The sequence below is a fragment of the Amyelois transitella genome, chromosome 22, assembly GCF_032362555.1.
Source record: "Amyelois transitella isolate CPQ chromosome 22, ilAmyTran1.1, whole genome shotgun sequence".
In the NCBI taxonomy this organism is placed as follows: Eukaryota; Metazoa; Arthropoda; class Insecta; order Lepidoptera; family Pyralidae; genus Amyelois; species Amyelois transitella.
The window spans coordinates 4,739,083-4,758,524 of record NC_083525.1 but is presented as its reverse complement, the minus strand read 5'-3'; the positions used below and the strand labels follow the sequence as shown (position 1 = coordinate 4,758,524).

At 34.3% G+C, this 19,442-nt stretch overlaps 1 protein-coding gene across 1 annotated transcript in view; it reads right to left on the bottom strand.

Moving 5' to 3' along the window:
* Window positions 1–2,029: 2,029 nt before the first annotated feature.
* Window positions 2,030–19,442, bottom strand: part of LOC106129869 (uncoordinated protein 58-like) — a 42,663-nt gene continuing 25,250 nt past the window's right edge. Inside the window, exons 3-4 of the mRNA XM_013328560.2 lie at window positions 3,875–4,659; window positions 2,030–3,201 (exon numbers count right to left, since the gene is read on the bottom strand). Coding sequence (XP_013184014.1) covers window positions 2,393–3,201; window positions 3,875–4,601 — 1,536 coding nt within the window. The 5' untranslated portion in view covers window positions 4,602–4,659 and the 3' untranslated portion in view covers window positions 2,030–2,392. The remainder of the gene's footprint in view (window positions 3,202–3,874; window positions 4,660–19,442) is intronic.

The following is a 19,442-nucleotide window of genomic DNA, read 5'->3' as shown; positions in this document are numbered from 1 at the left end:
AGAAGAACAAACAAAATACAAACAGTGATTGGTTGGAAAATCTCTACTTAGAATATTGATAAAGAATATTCCATGCTTATGCCTATTACCGTTCACCTTGAACCTTCTTCGATAGTCTGGGTCACGTCATTTGCCATACGCTATCAAAAACTTCGTATTATATGTACCTTCGCCACAGTAGGAATTATGGGATGAAAATTACTTATTATGTTATTCCAGGTTATATTCTATCCGTTTACCAAAATTTTATCAAAATTCGTCCTTACGGTTTACGTGAAAGAGAAACAAACTTGTGCAATTACAATACGTAATCGTATGATTAGTCGGATCAATTAATGAAAAGATTCAAATGGGATGTTCCAAGTTTATAAGCCTATCCCTTGATTGACTATTACAGTCTGCATGAGATGAAAAGAAGCTGGCGCACACTAGTTTTTTCTTCCACCATAACATGGAAGCTTGTCTTAGATCAATGCTCCTATTCCCATAGTCCCCTTTGACAGTAAGAAATGGATGGAGTAGTCCTATTTGAAAGTGCCGGGAACCACACAACACGATAAAGACTGTTGTATTAAATCAACGTTACGTAGATATCATTCACATCCACACTGATAATGAAGAGAAAAGATTAGTACTTTTGTAAACTTCAGGACTATTTTCTCGAAATTTGGCACAGATACAGAATAGACGTTTTGGAGTAACATAGGTTTTTTTTGCTAGAATTTCCCACGGGAAAGAAACCCCGCGCAATAGCTAGTCATTTATAAAAGCAATACAATGGTTGAGTGGGCAGAAAATCAAAAAGAGCCCCCAATCTCAATATAAATCACTATTTGTCTTGCTCAACCTTCAACCCTTTTCGCCAAGATTACTTTTTGTGTGTGTTTATTGATATTTTCCATATGTAGACCATCTTATATCTGTTTATACTGTTGTTTTATAAAGAAAATGATTTTTATTTCACCGAAATATATTTGAATAACTAAGTACTTGACCGATTTTGATGAAATTTAGATAAGCTTATCCTGAAAACTAAGTGAAGTGTCAGACATTTACTCAGCGTTGTAACATTTATTTCTACATTTAGATTATTTTATTCGACTTTGACATATTTTAAATCATGATAAAAATATCATGATTTAAAATATGAAATAAGTAGCACCTTTGTACTATAACATATTTGTGTACATATATAAATAAATAAAAATAAATAAAATTGTAAATTATATTTCTGCAAGTCTTTAGTCACACTTAAATCCTGAAATATTACCTTTACACTACTCACCCTCCTGTGTATGTGAATGATAGATCACTTACTGCGCAGAGCCAATTGTCCTTACTCATGTATGTACAAGGGACGACTTTGATTTAGCGGAGAAAGTGGCTTCACTTTGAGTAAGATCATTGACGGTAGAGGAATAAGAATTTTCGCCCTCAATTGGAGATATGAAGGGAAACAGTATGAACTTTTGGTTTCTTGGTTTATGGGTGAATTAATTTATAAACTATCGCACTTACATATTGAAATCACGCCCCTTTCCCGGCGAATTAGGCAGAGATTATATCTTTCCACTTTCTATGATTCTTACATACTTTTTCTGCTGTAGCCATTATTAGGCTCATCTGTTTATCATAATTAATTACCACTGACAGCCAACTTAGGACCAAACTAGAATATCATGAATTTGATTCCCAAGCATAAGTTACCATTTTTAAAATTTAACACCCAGAATCCCACTAATGCCCGGTAAAAGTTACTTTATAATGAAATCCTTTGTCGTGCAGTTTATTTAATTTGAAATACCTTTTGTAAGGAAGTTTAATGGGAAAATAAAATGACATTATAATGGTTTATTCTTTTTTATTAAATTGTTATTTTTACAAAGAAACTATTCACATGAAAATTGTTACGATAACTTTGATATTAACAGTTGACAAATAGATCGGATAAAAGATGTTAGACATCGTTCACTATATTTACAATTTGCTTTATATACAAATATACAAAGTTACATCATAATCATGGAAAAATAAATTCGATACAGGTTACATGATATAATTACCAAATAAAATATAATAAAAGAAACCTTTCACAGCCTCTAAAAAGGAAATGTACAAAATCAATTTATGTATTTACATGTTCAAGCATTTCTGGTAAGACGTTATATGCAACCATATTGCCGAAACCTTTTGGCTCTTTCTTAGTTACGATTGTAACTATTTCCTCTTCAGGTGGTGGAGGAGGAAATTCTGGATTTGTTTCCACGACTCCTGTCATATCATCTACACTAAGAACTACTTCCCTATTATCTATTTCAATTCTATTTCTTTCTACAACAGAAGTATCCTCCATAATACTATACAAATTCTCAGACTTACCTTTAAACATTTGTCAAGAATGCATATAAAATGGATCATTTAAATTTACTTCATCGTTGACAGTGTTGCTTTTATGCGACCACTCTTTCTGTTGGTGTTTTATCCTATAAATTATTTCGTCATGTATAACGCCGAAACACATGGCAGTTAATGCTAAACCAGTCAATGTATAAGCAGAACAGAACCACAAAGTAACAGAGTTAATTGTATAGTATCTTACACCGCTAATAGTCGTGTAACTCATTCCTGGAATAATATTACCGAACCCAATAGTACTTAAAGCCATAAAACAGAAGTAAAATCCATCTATGAGACTTAAATTATCTAATTTATACAAAACTATTGCTCCAATTGTAATATAAATAAATATTGCTGCAAGGCAAAGCAAAACTGGGGCGAGAATGCTCAAACCATGCATCGAAAGTTTGGAATCTGTATCAGGCCAACTTATAATATCGTCTTTAGCAGTGCTCGTTGTCGGCCTCTCTGATATGGATAAGTCTTTCTGACTGTCTGGTTTTAATACGTAGCATTCCTCTGTAGGAGTTTTACTAGTATTTTGACTGTTTAACATTTCTTCTTGTTGTCTTTTTAGTTTCATTCGCCGTTCTTTCTCCGCCATTCTTCTTTCGTCGTAACAGCAATAACCACAGTTTGAACAGAGGCAGCAACACAGAGCTCTGCTGAAGACACTTCTTGCCATTTTTGATAGTAAGGATCCGACACTTGATAGGTAAACGAGCGTCAGGGGTATTCCAAATAGGGCATAAATGATTGTGACTCCTTTTCCAAGAATTGTCCTCGGTGCGATGTTTCCGTAACCTGAGAATGACAATAATATTTATGTTAAATATATATAAACCACATATATTTTTAATAACATTTTAATTCAGAATTGCCGGTGCAAGATTAAAATGGGCAAGTAATGTCTGGCGACGCAGGTTCTATTATTTCTTTTATACATTAACTTGAGTGCTAACCAATACGTACTCTTACGGCAAGGGAAAACATCGCGAGGAAACCTGCACATTCGGGCAACCCAATGTATAACCATAATCCAATATGAGTTAGATTCCCCTGCAAATATTGCCGGGGTTATATGCGGGCGGGGTTATGTACATATTATTCTCGTCAGAAAGGTGAGGATATAACGGAGACACACGCCAGGAGGAAGAAGATCATTTTGATAAATTATATTAAGAATTTTAAGTATTTTCATAATTGAGGAAAACATTATTGAAATGGCATTCAAATATGTAAAATAGCTTTTACACAGTAATGGAATAGAATTATTACGTCTGAGTAGGTATGAAGTTTAATAATATTAAAAATATTGCATTTTAAGTTCTCGTCTTTTTGTTTGTAAACCTATTGATAAAAATTATGTCTTCGGCTACGAGCTTACTTTACTTCATTCAAAACATTTCATCTTTTATAAAATTCCATTAAAGTAGACGTACTTTTTCAACACCAAATGAAATAAGAGTGAACTTACCTATCGTAGTTAAAACTGTTAGTGAGTAGAAAAATGCGAGAGCTAAATTCCACTCGTGCTCCTCGTAATGGTTATTAAGTTCGCTACCGAACTCTCCAAGCGCCATTTCCCTGTAACTAACGCCATACTGCGACGCCATCTCAGTAGTTACTCGTTGCACTAGCTCATTCTGAAACTTTAGTATCTCCTGGGCAGCCAGTCTCGTCCAATTCTCACGGTACAAAATATTCAGTGACACAGTTATTTCCCAGATATTCTCCACCGCTCGACTCCTAGCATCCCAGAAGTAGTTTGCTGAGAGTGTCAAATTACCATACTCGTAATCGTCGTCTGTATGCTTTTTACTACTGTTGCTTTGTTCTCTTTGGCTTATTTTTTGTCTGTCTGGTAATATTCTAGGTCTAACTGGTACGTCGGCCCCTCCTTCTATAGCTAAAAATATGAACGATCCCAGAAATGTGTAGGCGAGAAGTATAGAAAATATCACGATATTCGTAAGGGAGCCGATAATGAATTGTTTTCTTCTATACTTAGTTGTTTTAAAACAAAAGCAGCAAACAACTTTTTGGCGGGAAGTTTGCGCCTTTTTTCTGCTATTAGATGCTACCGAGTCGGTTTCTTGGCATCTGTCCAAAGATATCCCTCCATTAAGCGAAGGCTTTGCCAACGTGTACTGCTCGAATCGGCTGATGGCTTCCTTGTCGAGTACAACATGATCTATATCCATCGTGGCTGTTACCTTCTACCTTCGATCAGTGACGTCATTATTCCCGGTATACGGTTATCTGAAACAAAAAGCAATTCCCTGTTAATACAACATAGTCGATTTTTTCCTTTCCGTTAAGTGGATAGTCATTTCTCAAGCCCCGTTTAGACGGAGGGGAATAAGTGACAAATGAAGAAGTATGATGTAAGGAAAATGATTAATGGTCGGTTGAAATCTTGTCACAGCCATAAAATAGAGTGCTATCAATAATAATCCATAAATATTAAGGATACAGAAGAATAATGTCAAGTGGCTTATCAATCAACATGGTGAACACTTTCTTCACTGACTGGCAAACAATGCACAGCTGAAATCTGAGCATAGAAAGCTTAATATTTGGTACATACTCGCTAGTACTTTTTATAGATCGGCACTAAAGTCTCAGCGAGTGAGCACAAAAAACTTAAGTAGATAAGTATGTACCTACTTAAATACATAAACCTAATTTACATAAATGGGAAAAAATGGGACTTTTCATTTGACGCGGGCCAACCTACGGGCAAATAGTTTTTAATGTTACCTTAAACTTACCTACTTATGTACCTTTTACCTTCTATGTAAGAAAAAATGGTATCATTAAAAACTTAACCATCTAAGCCTAAATTACAAATAAGATACATTTATAAATGAACAACATTCTCCTTTAAACTTTATAAGGTTTTTTATGTCAAAACGCTCAAAATATGTTTTAGACCAAATATAACATTGTTGGTTTTTCAAATTTCCACCGCGAGTGATTTTATGAAAAATTATATTGAGACTTTATTTTTTTTTGTGCACGTATCATGAAAATGCTCCGAAGCGTATTTTCCCCTAAAATAATTGGTTTGATTTGTCTTGGAGCGGTTTCTTAGTACTGACATGAGTTATGTTTATGTAGTACTTAATGATTTTTACTTTTACCATCTTCCGTGTCTTTTGTAAAATTCAAGCCAAAGAAAAGGTTATAAATTTGGGATTTTTATTCAAAGAACATACATACATACATATGGTCACGTCTATATCCCTTGCGGGGTAGGCAGAGCCAACAGTCTTGAAAAGACTGAATGGCCACGTTCAGCTATTTGGCTTAATGATAGAATTGAGATTCAAATAGTGACAGGTTGCTATCCCATCGCCTAGAAAAGAATCCCAAGTTTGTAAGCCTATCCCTTAGTCGCCTTTTACGACATCCATGGGAAAGAGATGGAGTGGTCCTATTCTTTTTTGTATTGGTGCCGGGAACCACACGGCACAAGTCAAAGAAACCTGTCGCTTTCTGTAAATTTCACTTCTATTATTATAAAGTCACCCAATTAAATTATACCTGTGATTTTGGCTATCAGCTCTTTCTATCCCGTGTGGACTTAATCGTAAAGTTTTGTGTATGTTTGAATTTTATACTCTTTTATTTATTATGAATTATATATTTGTTTTAAACACTGTCACTAAGGTTGTAAATACACTTAAATTACTTATACTTATCATTATAAGTAAGCAAAACTCCTTTGTGCTAAACATACTTCATACTATCAATATTCATGCTAATATCATATCCGAAAGTTTGTAAGTGAATATGAAAGTTTGTTATTTATTACAATTTTCGCTTATTTGCATGAACAGTGCATAGTGCAAATTGCTGCATAGATCATTACTAAGTTTGTAAAACTGTGATTGAATTAATGCACTCTATTGCACCTTGAAATAACATTTAGGTAATAATTAGGTAAATAACAAGTTCAATTGGCATTATTATCACTATTGAGATTTCATTCAGACAACAAGATGGAGAGGAAAAATACATAAATTACAATTTATATCTAAATTGCATTCAAAAATTTATCCAGTAAATTAATACTTCAATTTAAAACATTTTACCATCAGAGAATACATGACTAACGCCTCTTTTTCAGTGGATTAGTCAGAGACTACATTCATTCCCCCCTGCATCTTTTACAAGATCTATAATTTTAATACTCTTCGACCTTTTACTAGAATATTGATTTCACAAGGTACAGAGATAACTTTTGTTAAATGAGGACCACCTCCAGTCCATATCCTCCTATTTTGATATCGGTTACATATACCTTCTCCAATGGATAACAAACACTCTTCTGAAAATCGCTACTTAATCGGTTCAGCGAAATGCGAAATAATCGCGGCAAACATATATACATACGTACAGGTCAAACTGAAAGACACACTTTTTTTGAAGGCAGTTTAAAGCAGGCAATTATTAAACATTCATTTTCCTCTAAGAATTTTCACCTCCATCGCTCTAAATTGGAACAATAAACGAAACGTTACCAAAACAGGCAAAGTTCCTTGTCTGAATTATTCATACTTTTGCCTGACGAAAATTTCAGCTGTCAGTTGTACGTAATATTTTTACCTCTGTTTGGGATCAAATTGTACAAAATTTGTGTGCCGAATAGGTATCGAGGTAAGTATTTTAATTCACAGAGGTACTGAATTTTTGAGTACCTAAGTAATGTTTTCCCTCTTACGAGTACACTGATATACTTTTATTACGTCCTTTTTTCATACTGCGCAAAATATATATTTTATTTATTCATTATAATGCAGTGTACCTTTGTTGAATGTTTGTTCATTACATGTATACAAAGACCGAAAAAAGATAAATCAATCACATCTCTATACTTTACGGAATAGATAAAGATTAGTCTCGAGAAAATTGGAAGCTGGGTAATGTTCAGCTGGATGATTTTGTGATGGAATTGAGATTCATATAGTGACAAGTTGCTAGCCCATCGCCAAAAAATTTTCAAGCAGCAATTTACCTATACGTGATTTTCTTCGCTACCATACTAGCATGAAAGCCGAAGCCGAAAAAGGCTATGAAAAGGAATCTTTTTATAGACTTTCACAAACTAAAATATAGGAGCAAAACTAAGTTTCATATTTTAGTAAAAATAATATATTTTTGCCCTGGATATCGAAGTTCTGATGGATTATTGAGGATATTTAGTCTGCTCAGGAGACCGTCCTGTGATGGATCGGTTTTTCTTTCGCTCGATTAAATTAAGCTTCTTTATTTAGTCATAGGAAATTTATTTAATTATTTCGGCGAAAAAAATACGATAATTCAATGAAATATCGTGTAGTTCTCACATATTTATCGATTCTAATGTATTGTTAAATTCAAAATTGATTTTATACATCATGTCAAGTTTTGTTTGTCGTGATACTTTATATTCCTACTACAGACATTATACTCGTACATACATATATATGCCAAACGGCATTAAGACCGCCCTCTGTAATTTTTTTTTCCTACAATAAAGTTTAAATAAGTAATAAATTAAAGTGGTAGGATGAAATCCATAGAAATCGTGAAATAAAAAAAAGAGGTTTTCAGCAGACTTATAAACAGCCAATGGAAGCACCTTTTGGTTCAGAGGCGAAAATCAGGCAACTGCGACAAGGCCGTCCTCCTAAATCCATCGTAACAAAATAGATGGTGAATTCAACCCTGTTTACAACGCCTGTTCGGGACAATTGCATTCGAATGTGCAATGCGATTGGCCACTAATGAGGCGCGAATGTGGCCAGCTGCGGGAACAGCTTCGTTACTTCCAACCGGTTAATACTGGTTTTACTTGGTCCAATACGATTTTGAAGCGGCGCGTAAAAGATTATCAACCATTTCCGATAAATGGAGATAAAGGTTTCGTATTATGTATTTCTATATGTCTATACTTCTATATTATGTACGTATTATGAACAGTAAACATTTGTGTTTTTGTGTAAGTTTATACATTTATAATAACACAACGACTTGCTGCTTTTTTACTTAATTATCTAGTTCCTTCATGGGATAAGTCCGCCTTTGCAAGTGATTTTTTCGATATATTCTTTATCTTGTAACTGTGTAAATTTCTGTACAATAAAGAGAGGTATTACAAACAAAAAAACAAAAAATATATAGTTTTCAAAAACGAACGGAACGATTACGATAACATTTGGCACAGAAAGAGATTCATTAACATTCCCACGTTTAACTATCACGCGAATCAATTTTTTTTTATACCATAATCTTACTTTGGAGGAATTGCAGTAGCAAAGAGACCTCTTCACGTAACGCACATATTATAATTTTTTTTAACATTTAAATATTATTTTTTATTCCTACATAGTTGAGCACATACATACAACATAGTTTGAAGTCATGGTCGGTGCATACCGCTTGCAGATTATTATAGTGGCTGCGTCTTGAGATAGTCAGTAATCCTTAGAACCATCCACGAAGCTAATAACTAACCATCAACACCAGTTTTGCATTAATGTATATATCTCTACAGATTTCAAAGTAAAGTCCCCCTGTGTCTGTATATATGCACTAATCTCGGAGAGTTGTCGACGGATTTTGATTCTGTTTGAAAAGAGGGGTTTTTGAGGAAGGTTTGTGTCTGTAAATGCTATCCGTGTGAAGCCGGGACGGGTCGTTAGTATGAGACAAATCACAGAGATTTGAGCTTTTACTAAAGTAAGGTATATGTGTTGTAAAATATTAACTCAACTATATTATCTTATTCTCCTGGCGGTAGTCCGATTTACATCCTCACCTTTCAGGAAAACAGATCAGGGTGCGTCTATAACCTGAGGGGTTAGTAAAATTTTACTCCATCAAACGAGTAGAGCAAGTAAACGTGAATATGTACGTAATTGCATAAGTGTCATCGCGTTACCACTAGGAATTAACCCCTCTGAATCCTGGATTGAGTAAGTCAGGTTTTTATACGAAACAACTCTTATTTCCATCCGCAATCTTTGCAGAGGATAAATCATATTAGATCATTGTTACACATTCAGTTGACTGAATGCGTATGTATGCAGGTTTCCTAACGATGTTTCCCCCTATCGTAAGAACATTGGTTACTTAAACCTGTGCTTCCATGTGCATTGTGCATGTACCCAAATTAATCGGTCATCTAAATGGTTTGACGACAAACCTTTGCCATACCTAAAAAGCGCCGTGTGGTTCCCGGCACCAATACAAAAAAGAATAGGACCACTCCATCTCTTTCCCATGGATGTCGTAAAAGGCGACTAAGGGATGGACTTACAAACTTGGGATTCTTTTTTAGGCGATGGGCTAGCAACCTGTCTCTATTTGAACCTCAATTCTATCATTATGCCCAATAGCTGAACGTGGCCATTCAGTCTTTTGAAGACTGTTGGCTCTGTCTACCCCGCAAGGGATATAGACGTGACCATATGTATGTATGTATGTATGTAAAAAGAACTAAACTCAATTTGCAAATAATGCCCATATAATTACAAAGAGTTAGTTACTAGCTATGGGAACGACGCGTTCAGTCGCGTGATTAGTTTGTGGCGTTAAATTTGTGACTGGTCTATTTCTAGTTTGCGAACCGCCATGGTGATGTATTGTGGTCATATAATTCGGATGTTTGTAATGAATACAAATAAATATCGCACCAAATATCAATAGAGAGGATGAATAAAAAAAGATTGACTATCCAAATATACAAAGGGAGTGTGAATCGGACTGGTGCAGTAGGAAAGCCTAGACGAACTTTAGTACCTTGATCAAATCGAAGACGTTCTGGCAAAAGGTCAGGTCAAGAGTACTCGAAACCGACGAGTTTGCATGAAGAGAGTTATAAATGTGGATGAAGCGAAAGAAGTACAAATGCTAGTACAATCGTATCAAGTGAAAAGATGCAGTTTCTGCCTACCCCTTCGGGAAAGAAGTGTGATTTATGTTTGTAATTCAATATCAAACGGTGCCTTTAAATAATATTTCTTAAAAATCATCGTTATGTTTTCAAGAATGTCCATGGTACCACGATATCATAATATAGATATGTCCTAGTTGAAGACGGGCTGCATCGCTTGCAGATTATTGCAACTGCAGCTTGAGATACGCCGTAATCCTTGCTGTCACTCCCCTGCATATGCTTCCATACATGCACGTTTATTTTATTGCATTTATTCTTAATATTATGAATTAAATAAATGTTGAGCCGATATAAAAAGTAATAATATACGGGGTTAAAAGAGCCAATCGAGCGAATCACCATGATGTAGATGGAATTGCAAAAATAGTCAATGAAAGTATCATAAATGAATGAAAAAAAAATTTAAGTAAATAAGTAAAACAAACAATATAAAGTAATAAATGAACAAAGTATCGTAAATATTGCGTCAGACATTTTATCAAGTACCACCTACGCCATCTATCTTTACTGCTCATAAAGACGCATGTGCATTCGCTGTTGGCACTATTCTTGGTAATAAATACGCTCAGTTAAATTTATTTTCTATCTTCACCATAGGTACTAGTTATTAAATTATTATTTTTTCTATTATTGATTGCGGATCATCTAACGATGTCTTATTTCAAAATTCGGGAGTTATATAAATTGATAAAGGAAAATTGAAATAGATAAATGTCATAAAGTACTAGTACTGCCAAAGACTAAAGTAGTGGAGGGAGAAATATCAAATTAAGAATTCACGCACCAAAAAATAGTGACTAAAAGTTTGACTAAAAACAAATGAATGACGGAAAAAAAGATAAGAGAGAGACCAAAACTAAAAGTTTTTAACTTTCGACTTTCAAATCCTCAAATAAAATTTTGTGATATATATCTTACATCAATTTGTTTTACCATTAACAAATCTGTTTAATTTGATTTATGCTTGGCTGTGCTATCTAACAAGCAAACTCCGCTTTTCTCATGGGAACAAAAACGAGAATGTATGCATATGAACGTAAGTCGCGCATACTCGGTACCAATTAGTGCTAAATCTGTGTGGATTCGAGTTGGTAGTTTCAAAATTAACTAGTACTTGAGAATCCTACTTCCTCCTACTGATATTGTACAGCCAAAGTCTGTTAGAAGGTGTGTGGAATTCGATGAAATTTAGAAGTTATTTTGGTAGAATATAACCTGGAATAACATATTGGATTGAGCAAAGCCGGTAACAGCTAACAGCTGGTAGTATTGTAATCTATTCATACATACATATTGTCACGTCAATATCCCTTGCGGGATAGACAGAGTCAACAGTCTTGAAAAGACTGAGAGACCACGTTTAGCTGTATGGCTTAATGAGCTTAAAGAAAAATTGACATGGAAATAATTAGAAGTTGCTAGCCCATCCCCTACAAGAAGAATCAAAAGTTGATAACCTTTGCCTTAGTCGCCTTTTACACCATTCATATCAATAATTTTAATAGACGACTTACTTATGTGGTTGAAATCGGTTAAACAACTAAAGCACTCTTAGTACTTACGTTACGTTAAAATCAAAGTGGTGAATTTTAAGCGTGCATTTTTTTATAAATTTTTGTAAAATTCAACATATTAATACTTATAATACTTTAAGGAAATTTCGAAAGCTATTTCTGTAGAATATTGTACCAATCAAAAATATCGGTATACCCACTTCATAATTCATGAACAAATCTTAATGCGTTTTTCTATAAAATTTTGTCCTAGTGACATCATAATCTCCAAAACCGACGAAATTGTCTCTACGAGTGAGGCTTTAAAGATAATATCCAGACATACTAAAACTGGTGCAATAAACAGGGTATCAACATTAATAAAATATATCAGACCTGTCGTAAACTATGACAATGTTGGACAAATTCATTTTTCAGGGTAAGGTTATCACGACATAAAGCGCGGAACAACGCAGTTGCACTTTATGCCGCTCGGTGTATTGTAAATCAAATTATGTATACTGTACGGGGTCGAAAGAACAATGTCTTTGCGCTTAAAATGAGGATGTTTATTTTAATTTGATATAAGAGGCTTTTTCTTTTACTCCCTAAGGAATTTGAAAACATATTTCATTATGAATGGTGCCGTGTGGTTCCCGGCACTTAAGAACAATTTACCCATAGAACGGCTTGTTATCCAGGGTAAAGTGGAAGGCTCTCGACCGCGCGAGAGGTCACCCATGCGATGGACCGACCAAATAAAGTCTGTGATTGGCGGTTCACTTAACGAGTGCAGCAGGATGACTTCTAGCAGGGAGAAATGGCGGGACATCGTAAGGCGCACATTGGCGCCCGCCTCCAACACTACATGATGACCACGACCACTCTGTCAAGAGTGACACGACTAAGAAGAAGAAGAAGAAGACTATTGACTCTGTCTACCCAGCAAGGGATATAACATTGTAATATGCTAAATTATGTATTCTACACGGAACAATGACTTTACGCTCAAAATGGGGATGTTTATTTTTATTTTGAAATAAGAAGCTGACTCCTTTGGGAATTGCAAATATTATTTTTCTTTCACGGATGCCTCATTTGTCCATAAATCATAATACTACCAGAATGACAGGTTTTAGCGAAATTAATTCAGTTTCAAATGTATTTTGATTTATTTATGCTTATTTTATATATAAAGGTGTGAAGACTACAAATGCAGACATATTTTTACTGTTTTATTATAATCTATTGATTGATTTAGTTTTGTTGAGTTAGTACGAATAATAAATTATCAAACTTCCGTTTATTTTTATTTATATAACTAGGTACCAATAATGTCTTTCTTTTATTTTGCTTCTTAATGATCAAACAAATATTAAAAGAACCTAAATGGTTTGAGTATAACAAAAACATTTTTTTTATATTTAAATCCCTGGAGTAAATTTCTAATGACAAATTGATTCATAAACTGGGATTTGATAACCCATTACGTGTTTAAAATGGTCGGATATTATCCGGATATCCGTACAACTGGCTTCTATCCGATTTTATTGCTGTACCAACGTTGTTTAGTACCCCAATGTACCAACAATGAAAATTTACGCTACAATAATTTTCAATCTTGCAAAATTTACCTCTCCTGAATTCAAATGTACAGGTTAGTCGCATGGTTTTATATAGAGTAATAGTACCTACCACTTCATTTTGACGGTCTCTGTGGCGCAGCGGTAGTGCGGTTGTCTGTGACACCGGACGTCCCGGGTTCGAATCTCGGTCAGGACATGATGAGAAATGAACTTTCTCTGATTGTCCTGGACATTGGATGTTTGTCTTTGGAAGTATTTACTATAAAATATAGTATCGTTGAGTTAGTATCTCGTCACACTAGTTTCGGGCTTACTTAGAGGCTAACTGTAATCTGTCCCTTATATACATATTTATTTGGTTATTTTTACATTTGGATATTGTAGGAGAGGATTAAGTGGGATCCGTATAGTTTAGAAAAATTGGGAAGATAATAAATATTATTAAGTACATACACTCTACACTGTATTTTATGGTAGCAATCAGTTTTACTAAACAGAAATTAAGTACATAAAGGATTGAACGATACTCTAGCTCTCACGATAAAACACCTTTATGTGCTAACTTAGCAACAAACAACCGTTTAAATTCCTGTGAACTTTCTTTACAGCTGCATCCGCGGCCTTTGGAAATTGTTTCCAACTTGAAACTTTCCAGATTGTTTCTATAAACAAACATTAGGAAAGCACAGATACATTATAAACTAAATAAAAAATTAAACGAATTCAAGTCCCACTTCTTTTTTGTTTTTATTTTACGTTATTCTCTTCCTACGTAGATCTAAAAAGCCAATCTAGGGAAGGCTTATGATAGGACTGGCAAGTAGTCTGATTTTTATCTCTCAATTTCACTTCAATGCGTTCTCTCGTCCACATTTCTACTCCAAGTTTGTTGTGAAGTTGAGGTTATTTAAGAAAACGCTGCAGTGCAGTTAGTTACCGCTTCTTCAGCACTGACGCTTTGGAAGCGGCGGTAAACTTAGTTATAAATACAACAATACCTTGTGAAAATGCTCAGTCGTGGATGCGAATTATCTACGCATTGGAGAATTGATATAACCACTCCAGAGTGGTTGTATTAATTCTCCATCATGCCTGGTGGAAAATCTTCTCTTTGCGCTAACATCGCTACTGTTACACGTAGTATTTCCACGCACTCTATGTAAATGTTATGTATTCCAACTGAAAGCTTTGAGAGTAAGCCTGAAGTAGCTAACACGAAAGTTTCTCTTCACTTTGTTGCTAAGGGTTCTATCGGAAATTTAATATTTGCCATTTACAGACTTATCTACTCGTATCAGTATTATATGTTGGCCTTTGCACAACATGAATATATATATAAATAGTCTTGGTGCAATATAAAGTTTTAATTATTATTATTAGTGTATATTAAGATAGTACACTAAGCATCATTATTTCTCCAATAAACATTCCAGTAAAACTTTTTCAGTCCTGACTGACATCACAACGTACAGCCCAAACCGTTAAGTCTAACGATTTGAAATCTGGCATGTATGTATGTCCCATATGTGGTCTTAAGCTAAGATTACTCGAAATTCCCTGGGAACGTGATTTTAATACGCGGACGGAGTCGCGGGCTTCCTCAAGTTTCATTATAAAATTTGATGACATATATCGCGATACATCTAATATCAATGAAATATAATTATTGGTTTCTCAGTATTTCTTCTTAAAAAAGAGTGTAGGCGTGACAAGAAAACGATGTTTATATTTTGGGAAATCTATCATGGGCTTATACAGAAGTACTTAACTACATAAGTAGGACAGGGTTACTGGGAAAAGTAATTTCAAATTTTAAAATTATGTTTTTCGCTTTCTTTTGTGTATATCTTTATTTGGCTTTAGGTACGAGTATATTAAAGGCAAACATATGGTTAAAACCTCCTTTGGAGTTTATAAATTTGTATATATGTAAATATGCATTAGGTGCTTCTAATATGCTAAAATTTTGCATATTTGAAATATCTTTTGCTTTAAGAAAAACATCTCTTAATCTCTCATTGCATTTTCAAACAAACCCATGAAAGAAAACTCATATTGTTAGTTTCAAAAAACCCCCAAAAAACAAATTATCTGTTCTAGAGGATTAAACAGTAATCCTTGCAAAAACGGGTATCTCTGCATTTCATAGAGCGAGCGATATTTTTTTTCGGAGAGATTTTGTCTTTAAGTGTATCAAAACAGCGTCGGAAATTAGTAGCTGTCTTGACTCACAATGCGGGTTTTGTGTTCTAAAGAATTGTATATAAGTGTACACATCTACGTTACGTCGCGGTTGCGTTATTCGCTCATCTTTGTTGAGGCTCCATTGTAAAAGGTTTCTTTAACAAACGCGTTGACATAGGCTTCGCTTTTGCACTGTCAAGGCTAAATTTATTGCAGTTCCAGCTTTTGCTTCCAGTTTTATTTCCAGAAAAAATAATATTTCCAGAAAAAATAATACTTTTGAAGGAAAGTTCTAGCTGTGTGCTAAATATCATCAAATTTTGTCCAGTTCTTTATTCAGTTCAGATAGCAATTCTATAAACAAACAAGTGAGAGCTACAAACATTTGCTTTTTGCTTCTAAATTAAAATGCCTTAACTTTAAGCATTTTTTTTAGTCATTATTTTCCAGCAATAGCATTCAAATCTTTGTGACTCCGATTTCAAAGTAATAAATCCAGACAAGAAGAGAAATATTTCATTATTTGAATAAACAAGCGAGACAGGTTGCTGACAACAAAATAAGCGGGGAATAAACAACTTTTTATCAGAGGCGAAACCCCGAAATACCGAGCGATTGTTTGAAAGTACCGAAAGAAAATATAATAAATTAAACCAAGTTATAAGCAAACAATGGAAAAATGTTTGTCTTGGTCGTTGGATTTCGCTGTGAACAAATTTATTGCAATTATGGAGCAATAACCCTTTTTAACTCCTCTTTTTGCGGACTTTATAATTTAGTGCCGCGCCCGCCGCAACCCTTTGCTACCGTTTACCTACAACTCTTTTGACAAAAAATTGCGATGATTATTTGACCTTTTTGCAGATAAAAAAAGATTACCCTGTGTGATGATAGCCATTTTTTTAGTAAATAAGTTTACATTTTCATTCGGAATTACACAATGTCTGGTCTCTGCACAAAATGCAGGAATTGAAACTCGTTTGTAACTCGTTGATAATCTGAATGTCCCCTCCTGCAAACCTATATAAGTGTAAAATGTCTATAAAAAAATTTCAATATACCAACTTTGTTTATTTTTTTATTTTAAAAACTAAGTGAAAACGACCTAATTTGTCATTGAAACACTGTAACCGACAGAGCATTCGCTTTTAACTTTTATTGCGAATTTCACTTAAGACTGTAAACTCAAGTGGCTTAACGACCCACTATTAAGGTAGTTAAAAATTTTACGTGTTAAAACTAGTCTGTTTTATAGTTGAATTCATTGCACCTTTGAGGAACAACTTTAATTCGCAATTGTTTTATCTGTTAGCGCAGGGAAGCGTCGGAACTGTTTCTAGTTGGAATATATTTGTGTACGGAATTATTGCAATTTAACTCTCGTCTTTTGTAGGATTTGCAGGAGAAATAGGGAATTATATTGTACTGTATTATAAAGGGCAGGTACGTAATTGTTTATACTTATAATGTTACAAATTTTGCATGTGCAGTGCAAACTTCTATTTATTTTTAATTTATTTCACTGCCATATATCTAGAGTTCAAAATTTCACAGATTCCGTATGATCTAGGAGTAAACTAAGGGAGGTTTACCTGATAATCCCGCTAGAAAGGAAAATTAACGAAATTATTGATAAAAGCAGGCGGAGCTATTCCTAAAGTACCTATATTCATGAAATATGATGAATTAGTGGAGACTTAAATATGATCAGATACCGCGGATATAAGTAAATACTAAATTAAATTATTTTTGTAGATCAAAAATAAATAAACTTACAAAATAGCTTCCAGAAATACTTAGACTAGACAATTCATTATTATCTTCGTATTAAGCTTGGTAAAGACAAAGATTATTAATAAACAGTGACTGAAGCCGATATATTGCTGCCAGTCTTCCGTGTGACTACTTCAATGGCTCTTGATGTCAAGCAGAATTCACGATTCAAGAATCTACATAGTTTCCTAAGCTTGATTAGTATTTATAAAAGATATTTTGTTCCATGTATTTCATATTTATTATTTCTTAATAAAAAAAAAAATATTGATCCTGATATGGTCTTTTAGTATTTTCATGACTGTTGGCTCTGTCTTATGTATGTATATAAAGCCAAACAGGTGATCGTGGCCTATCAGTATTTTCAAGACTGTTGGCTCTGTCTACCCCGCAAGGGATATCGACGTGATTATTATGTATATGTATGTATGTTTACTGCCAACATGATTATATACAATAATACGAACATACTTGTTTAATATATAAAGCAACTCAGTCTCATATTAGTGTTTTTATATTATGCCGTTGTCCGCATGACCGTAAAAAGCAAAGTTACTCATAAAGTACAAACAACCCACATTTACATCGGTTAAACACTTTATCTTCTATAAAAACTGTGTTATGACAATACAAATTCGTTTTCTTCCCTTTTATCATGTCGACACATAAAAATGTAATGTTCAGAATAATAACGATTTCCATTCGATGACAAATAGGTATTCTTGTTTGAGTTGTATTGGGATACGAATTCAACGTATTGTTTTCGACAGTGCGACAGTGACGAAATATTATTGAAATACAAAATTTTAAAGTAGAATAGTAGTGACAATATGTCTTTCTTTTTGATTTTTACAGGCGGCAGCCCTATCCTAGAAGTCTGACCTGAATTTAATAATTATATTACTGTACATGCAAACCATCGTTGGGCATGCCATGAAATGCATTAAAGCCTTTAAAATTTTTAAAAAGCGTTAAAATTTTATTTATTCTTTATTAAGTAGTGCCGAGTAGAAAATCATCTCTTTAGTGCACCCCTAGACTACATAAGGTCTTCATATCAATCAGTTTGCTCTTTTCTAGACAGATTGAATTACGCCCACGTCTTCGCCCATGTTAATAGAGAAATCCCTTTAATTTCCATTCCCGCGGGAGTTTCGGGAAATCCTCTGAGTCCTAGAACGCCTTCCTACATACCAAATTTAAAATCCTAAAAATTTCTGATCATTATTTTTTTTATAAGAAGATTTCAGTGCGCTTGACCTCAAACTGCCTTGTGGTAAGCAAGAATGTGTTCAACTGAATGTGAAGCCAAGATCCAAAGAACTTAATTGTAAGTATCTAACCTTTCAATCTCATTACTTCATTGAAAGATAAAACGCGCCATTAAATTCAATGATACTTGCGAAGCGAGAGAAAATAATAAATCCAAGAATGATTAATATCAGAAGGAGCCGTCTTATCAGAGGCGGGATAAGGAATACTGTGTAATTTACTGCAATCGAGGATCTGCACGGACTGGAAGGGATATAGACAAATGTGCGCCAATCCGAAGGATTTGCCAAATCTCATTCTGGGAATGTGGAATTTCCTGTAATGAATGAATGAAGAATGCGGTCTTATAGCGCAAAATAAGTGGTTACGGAAATCAAAATGACGCCTTAATATTGAGACATACATTATCATGTATCTCTTACAGAGCAAGTGTTCAAAAATGGTTTTATTATGAAAGTGAGATTTTAAGATATTGACAGGTTGCCACAGCAGGTTGCTAATTATCGCTTAAATGAAACCTAAACTAAACAGCATTTCCCATAAAGAATTATAAACATGGGATTATTATTTTGGGCGCTGGGCTAGCAACCAGTTACTCTCTGAATCTTTTAGAAACTGTCTTTTCTGAATATCCTGAAAAATATGATATTTATATGTTTGTATGTATGTATTCTAGTAAGTGCCGTATCACCTCCAGGCAACGAGTTCAAAGGCCGGTTCTGTTGTAGCGTCTGCAGGAAGCCTCAATAGGCGCAAATATTTAAGTATGTGACGGGCTCTGTGGCGCAG